We start from the raw sequence: 7,953 nt of genomic DNA on the forward strand, positions 1-7,953 counted from the left end.
CCATCAAACGTGGTGATTTTTGGTGCAATATTGCGTGAATTGTTACGTACATCGCGGCACGGTTGTCAGTCACTCACACGCGACGCATACCATTGCAGTATAGCTTCTTCCTGGGTTTCTTTGAAGTCTCCATCACAGAAAATTCTACTAGCCTAGAAGTACAACTCAACGCAACATAAAGATGGAGGATTCTGACCGCAGCACAGTCGGGGTCAAATCCTGGACTTGATGGATCGTTTACGCGTTGGCGCATCCCAAGTGGATTGATACTCTACTGACTTTATTTTGTTTTTTCAAATTATTTCATTTATTTAGAACTCGTCATTGAATATTCGAACTATTTGACAGCCGCAATCACAGATCAATTACAATCAAATTCTTCGATATTGCAATGGCTCATCCAAATCCCAATAATTTCTCGAATGACGATCCTCACGGATGCTGGATTAGCGTAGGTAACCACACTGATTATTTAAAACTACCGGCTGTCATCGAGATGGGACCCTTGCTCATCTCAGCGGTTCCAATGCAGAAAAGGATGTTGGAACTTCGGACGCAACCGCTTGCTTCGCGACTGCGAGTGCAGCCGCCTACGCAAATGCACTGGAGTGCACGTCGTTTTGACCTGACTGCACGTCATTTTGTCTTGACTGCACAAGGCATTGACCTGACAGGACGTCGTTTTGTCTTGACTGCACAAAGTTTTGACCTGACTGCACAAGGTTTCGACCTGACTGTACAGGGTTTTGACCTGACAGGACGTCGTTTTGACCTGACTGCACAATGTCTGCACAAAGTTTTGACCTGACTGCGCATCGTTTTGACCTGACTACATAAGGTTTTGACATGACTGCACAAGGTATGCACAAGGTTTTAACCTGACTGGTGAAGGTTTTGACCTGACAGGACGTCGTTTTGACCTGGCTGCACAAGGTTTTGACCTGACTACACAAGGTTTCGACCTGACGTACAGGGTTTTGACCTGACAGGACGTCGTTTTGACCTGACTGCACAATGTCTGCACAAAGTTTTGACCTGACTGCGCATCGTTTTGACCTGACTACACAAGGTTTTGACATGACTGCACAAGGTTTTAACCTGACTGGTGAAGGTTTTGACCTGACAGAACGTCGTTTCGACCTGGCTGCACAGGGTTTTGACCTGACAGGACGTCGTTTTGACCTGACTGCACAATGTCTGCACAAGGTTTTGACCTGACTGCGCATCGTTTTGACCTGACTACACAAGGTATGCACAAGGTTTTGACCTGACTGGTGAAGGTTTTGACCTGACAGAACGTCGTTTCGACCTGGCTGCACAAGGTTTTGACATGACTGCACAAGGTATGCACAAGGTTTTAACCTGACTGGTGAAGGTTTTGGCCTGACAGAACGTCGTTTCGACCTGGCTGCACAAGGTTTTGACCTGACTGCGCATCGTTTTGACCTGACTACACAAGGTTTCGAGGATGGTTTTGACCTGAGTTGACCTGACTACACAAGGTTTTGACATGACTGCACAAGGTATGTACAAGGTTTTAACCTGACTGCATGTCGTTTTGACCTGACTGCACATCGTTTTGACCTGACTACACAAAGTTTTGACCTGACTGCACAAGGTCTGCACAAGATTTTGACCTGACTGCATAAGGTTTGCACAGGGTTTTGACCTGACAGGATACGTACGGTTTTAACCTGACTGGTCTTTGACTGCACATCGTTTTGACCTGACTACACAAAGTTTTGACCTGACTGCACAAGGTCTGCACAAGATTTTCACCTGACTGCATAAGGTTTGCACAGGGTTTTGACCTGACAGGACGTCGTTCTAACCTGACTGCACGTCGTTTTGACCTGACTGCACGAGTTTCTGACCTGACTGCCACGTCATTTTGTCTTGACTGCACAAGGTTTTGGCCTGACAGGACGTCGTTTTGACGACTTGACGGCACAGGGTCTGCACAGGGTTTTGACCTGACTGCACAAGGTTTTAACATGACTGCACAAGGTCTGCACAAGGTTTCGACCTGACTGCAGGTCGTTTTGACCTGACTGCATAAGAATTTGACCTGACTGCATATCGTTTTGGCCTGACTGCACAAGGTTTTCACTTGACTGCACGTTGTTTTGAACTGACTTCATATTTAGTGAGATCAAATCGACATGTAGCACGCTCCAATTCCATAGGTTCAACTCCATAGGTTGCTCTCGTTAATTAGCAGGCAGATGCATCATTTGCAACTGAGACGTGAACTGCGTTAATACCCTAAAGAATAAATTAGGCTCTTATTAGGGGGAATATGTGTACATGATCGAATTTATTTGCATCGAAACAAATTTATTCATTCATTTTCACACTAATAGCTGTATTATTAGTAGTCGTTCCTACTACGAAACGAAGTGAAAAGATGATTAATGTTTGCTGGCAATGCCATAACTCAATTACATATATGACTTGGATTACTGAATAATATATCACTTCTAGTAGTTATTACGACTTCGCTTTAGCCTCCCCATACTTTTCAAGGATTCGAAAAAAATGTGAAGAGAGAAAATTTTATTACAAAGTTACATAAAACTCTGCAACTCTGTAAATGATTCCTGGATTTATCTTTGAAGAGAATGCGAAATTTTTTGTGAACTCCTTACTAGGGTAGTGTAGTGGGAAGGTGTAGGAATGCTTCAAGGAACAGATAGAGTTGAAATTTTCGAGGCAGAGTTGAAAAAACATTAAAATATGAATTTTATGATCATAAAGTCGCTATGATCATAAAATAGGCGTAGTTTGGAAACTTGATGAAAAGATAAAGTCGAAGTGTAGATAACGAATATGAACGTGCTTACGCTCAAATTCTCGCTGATCGTCCTAAAAAAAACGCTCTATCCACCCAAACGTCCAACGTAGAAAAGCTTTTCTTCCTACGAGATACGTTAGAACGCAACTTCACGTACACGCTTCGACTCCGGCAGCAGTCTATTAATAGATTTTACTGGAATAGGTTGGCGAGAAGACCCCACTGATCTTTGACCTATATGCTCGCTCATCGATCCAGCACGTGCACAGTAGTGGGACGTTCCCAGATACCTCGTAGGAAAAAAATACCACACCATTTCTTAGGGAACGCTGGAGGAAATTGAGCACTGCTTTTATCATATTCGTAGAATTATCATTCTAGAATCCGAACTCTATGTTTCTTATCAGATTTTCACACTACGTAATTTTCGCGACATCCTTAGTTAGAACCATTGTGGGAATGTACATATGCGATTAATATGGTCGACAGCAATAAAAATCAGGAGTGGATCCGTAAGAATGAAATTCGTTTGAAAATGATAGGAATGTAGAATGAACCAGCTTATATGTTAATATGTTAAACCGTATGGGAGCGATGTGTACTTATCGCTCCAATGTGCTCTACATCTATCATTTAGGTACTGTAGATCTGGCTTCTCTTTTTTATTTCACTTCAGTGTGTCTAAATTTGTCTAGAATTGATTTCAGATCAATTTCTAACAGCAGTTTCTAATTGTTGATAGAGGTTTTTTCTTCAAAATTTAGAATAAATTCAATAAAAGTTAGTCTATTTTCGACATGATCAAAAAAATAAAAATCAAAAAAAAAATTAAAAAATCGACAAAAAATAAAAATTAAAAAGTTAGTAGCATTGAGGCAATATATAAATGGTAATGGATTGTTAAAATATTCTATTTTTGATACAAGTGAAAGTCTTTGATTTCATCAGTAAAGACTTTCACTTGTGTCAAAAATAGAATATTCATCAGCAAACACTTACTCACAAAACCTTAACCAAACATTTTTCTTATTATTTCCACATCATCGCATGAACATTTTTCCGACAGTATTCAATTCGTGTGACTTTATAAGATGAATCAGTTAAAAACTGTGGAGAAACCCACTGGTTCCCTGAAAAATCGAATAGACGGAAATTTTTCTTAATTCGTTGGAATTTTCGTCTTCTTTCGTATTTTTAAAACTGTTTCTTAAGTTTCATGGAACGTATTCATTTCATGACACAAACTGCTAATCTTCTGCAATATGAAGGGGGCAATTTTCTTTTTTCTTAAATTTTCCATCTTAAGTTGTCAATCACCTTGTCCCAATGGAAACTCCTGTGGTTAACTTTTTAGGCTGATGAAACTAAGTGCAGTGCGTTCTGCAGAAATATGTGTGAAGTACTGCTGGCAGTGTTTAGAAATGGAGTAATCGATGTTTCGGATATCCCATTGTGAACATATATGTGGCCTATAGGGTTAGCTTACTTGGGCCAGGAATTGTACCCAGTCAGTTCTTTAAACCTACCCAAATAAGTCTCGTACTCCTCAATTGGCTCCGGAGAAAACCAAAGGTTTGGTTGGCGAGAGGACGGTTTTGAACCATCGATCGATCCGCAGTCGCAGCAGAACTTCTTACCGACTGCGCTATACTCGTCCTTTATACAAATGAAATACAAAATACATATAAAAGCTAGTTTACCGTTTCTCCATCTGAATTAGTATCCTAAATAATCAACACCAACAAGAACAACAGTGGTTAGTGAAGCTTTTATTTATTTATTTGTTTATTTATTCGTTCATTCATATAGTGATATGATATTGTTTATGTATATTTGGATAGTATCCTCCAGGTTTTTAATTGATTTTCCTGAGCTGTAGCCAAGATTGGTATTGATCGTCTTTATTAAACAGCAGCTAACGTTTCGGCGTTATCGCCTTCGTCAGAGCCTGGAAAAAATCAAATCCATCAGTGATTTATCCCCTCAAGCGCCTACAGAAGGCATTCAAACGATAGGTGAACTCAAACAGGAATACATCGGCTTGTGCTCACCTCATTTCCTGGATTTGGTAACGAGACAGACCGCCACCTACCACAACTATACGAGTCACAAGAGTTTTTTTAGGGACCTCACGGCTCGCTCTGTAGATCAAAACCCGCATAGTTCTTGACATGGGGCTGGTTCGTTTGTGATCGCAATGCGCTCATCCTTCCTGTTCATTGTTGGACTTTTGGCGGTGATCCAAAATGTCTGTGGTGTTCTACATGTAGACATGGTACGATCCTGGACTCGATGTACTTCATGCATGTTGCCTATGACTGCGCTGGCAGCACTGGCTATGCGTTCCGAACTGTTGGCGTTGCCCACCACCATTGGTGATGGTGTCCTGTAATCGGGTAGGTTTGTCGTGGCTAGTGTTTTATCCTGTTTGTGCAGGGTGTCAGTGTGAAGGTCGACCACCTCTCCAATCCCACGTCTTGAAACACGGGCCGAGGAGTGTAACTTGTACGCGAGTCAAAAAGTGGGAAATCTCATGGCGAAACGAAAGTAAATGTCGGTTAACATGGGATCCGCCGAGTATCGTGACTTCTATCTCTACTTCTGAGTTTTGATGACATATTCTACGGTGTCCTTCAAGTATAGAAATAGAAGAATAGAACGAAGAAGAGTGGCAAGCGATGTGAGATGTGAGGTCTGTAAAATACGGGGTCTTTGAGAAATTTCCCCCTAACACAAAATGACATGCGTGTGTGTAAAAAAATTAATGGTTTTACATGCATGGTTTTTTTACATGCAAAACAAAAGAAAAAACACTCGTTACCATTAGTATTTATCACAGCTAGAATTCAACACATCTGCAGACTTTGTAAATGGATTTCTATAAATTTCTGAGCACATCATCAATAGTTTTTCTTTGGAAAAGAAAAAAATAGAGGGGACCTGCTGGCAATAGATTGCAGACACGAAAACATTAAAGGGTTTTCGGTAATTTCTATGAACTTTTCCTTGACTGTGACGGAATTTTCGTATTGTTTTCATGTCAAATGCTGCACGTCTACTTCTTTCAACTTCCCTCCATCACGAAACCTGGATAATCGACCTCTGACATATTCGAACTCCAAGGTAAAATAGCCCTATGCGATACGGTTGTACTTTGCAATTCTAGCTCGATCGAGTTAAGGCCTTATCGATCACGTGGAATAAAATTGTAACGAATAAATTCTAATCTTCTTGTTATTTAACAACTTTTTAAAATAATACTAAAATACAACTTTAAAACAAATCGTTTAACAACAATTTTCTTTTACAAAATCTTTATCTTAATCGTCAGAACATTGTTTTCTATTTAAAAAAAACAAGCACTTGTTCGTCAAATATCCCGTAGTTCAGCATCTTCAGAAGAAAAAAAAAACCCAAAACACTGGAGGAGGTTCTCGTATTAGTTCAATTATCTATTCTGACTGATTTTCCTTCAAAAAATGATTGAAAAAAATAATAAAAATTATGAATTAGAAAATTTTCACAATTTTGCTCAACGTTTTACTATGTTGACATTTTTTATTGTCTAACATGGACATTTGCTTAACATTTCTTTAACACTATCCAGATCCGATTCTTATAAGTTTTTTTATTATTTATTTATATCTATCATCTACTTTTCTACTCTAAATTCTCTTTACTCTACTCTAAATTCATAAATGTATTTTATATTTATATTTTAAATTTTATACTTTGTATTTACTATTTATTTATGTTGTGTTTATATTGTTTATATTTATTATATATGAGAAACGTAGTGGAAGTGATTTTTTTAAATAAAGTGTGCGATATTTTCCCGGAAGAAGGAAATGTGTATCTGCTAGGAAAGCATTGGAAGCGTTCTGGATTTCCGTCAGGAGTCCATCCATGAATAACAAAAATGAAAGTCCAAAATAACTACATAGTGACTTTATGCCGTTTGCAAAACTTTGTGAGCTATAAGATTGCCCCACATGCAGTTCTTTAACACTATCCAGACATCCGTGCTTAAGGATATTGCACAGTGCGTAAATGCCATTTGTCTTGGGTGAGACTTCGTCCGTGAGGACGAGGTAGTTCACCAGCCCCGCTTGTCGGTGAAACTGGTCACTTTCCCCTCCTCTTTGGAGTTTTTCCGTGGTTTACGTAGAGCGATATCTCGAGACTTGACACGGAGAGGGGAGCGGAGGAGGAGTTTGATGGGATATGCATAACGTCAAAGACCTCAAGGCATTTCCAGACCTTTGAAAGGACAAGGTTGTCGAAACGTCAGACGACTAATGAAATTTCACCAAAACTTCGTTAACGCAACAACAAAACATAAATTCAGCGAATAAGGCTGCTGAGGTTTCTAAGAAAAGAGGACTCGGAGAAGTTGAGACAACTGTGTCTTGGGAAGGTTAGTTGGTGCAATGGTAAGAGGTCACCACTATGTCTGCACGGTCCTTGGTTCGATACCATTCAGAAGTATTCGAGTCTTTCATCCTTTCACGTTGGTTTATTAATGTCGCACATTTGTTTACAGAGACTAGAACTTGATTCAATGGTAACGTGGAACATCCATAATTGTTTAATTCCCACAATTTCCCATTAAAAAATGCGAAACACCTAATTAACATCAATCGATTAAATCGATCGCAATGATTAAAAATAAAGTCCTGCAGTACTTGGAATTATTCTCAGACTTATTTTAGTGTCCGCATTGCTTGGGATTCCCTATAGGTAACTGTGTAAATGTCATGTTCAACAACACATGTTCATAGATCTCCACGAAGATGATTGAATCTTCTGGATTGAAGTCCAGAGCGTCCTAAAAGACCTCATCAATCCTAAGCACCTTTTATCCAAAAGTGTCTTTCACTACATTTTGTCGTTACTTATGTATTTATGTACTTTACTTATTTAGTTCTTTCTAATTTTCACCAAGTTGAATGAGGGTACTAAGCACAGTATTACTTGAATATTGGAGTCTGGATAGTGTTAAGGATATCCATGTTGGATAATTAAAAAATGCCAACTTTTCAAAAATACTGTAATGAGCACATTTAAAACAAAAATCCATTCACGATTTTTATTATCTGTCTCATTCGGTTTTTGATGAGAAAGCAGCTAAAATAGATAATTGAGCTAATAGGTAAACC

General features: G+C 39.2%; 1 protein-coding gene across 1 annotated transcript; it reads left to right on the forward strand.

The window, feature by feature from the left end:
- Window positions 1-391: 391 nt before the first annotated feature.
- RB195_000569 (uncharacterized protein) lies at window positions 392-808 on the forward strand (the record flags this gene model as incomplete). The annotated part of the gene is made up of 1 exon (XM_064196987.1): window positions 392-808. The coding sequence occupies one exon, from the start codon at window positions 392-394 to the stop codon at window positions 806-808; it is 417 nt and encodes a 138-aa protein (XP_064052868.1).
- Window positions 809-7,953: the final 7,145 nt, after the last annotated feature.

Source organism: Necator americanus, chromosome IV, assembly GCF_031761385.1.
Source record: "Necator americanus strain Aroian chromosome IV, whole genome shotgun sequence".
NCBI classification, from domain to species: domain Eukaryota; kingdom Metazoa; phylum Nematoda; class Chromadorea; order Rhabditida; family Ancylostomatidae; genus Necator; species Necator americanus.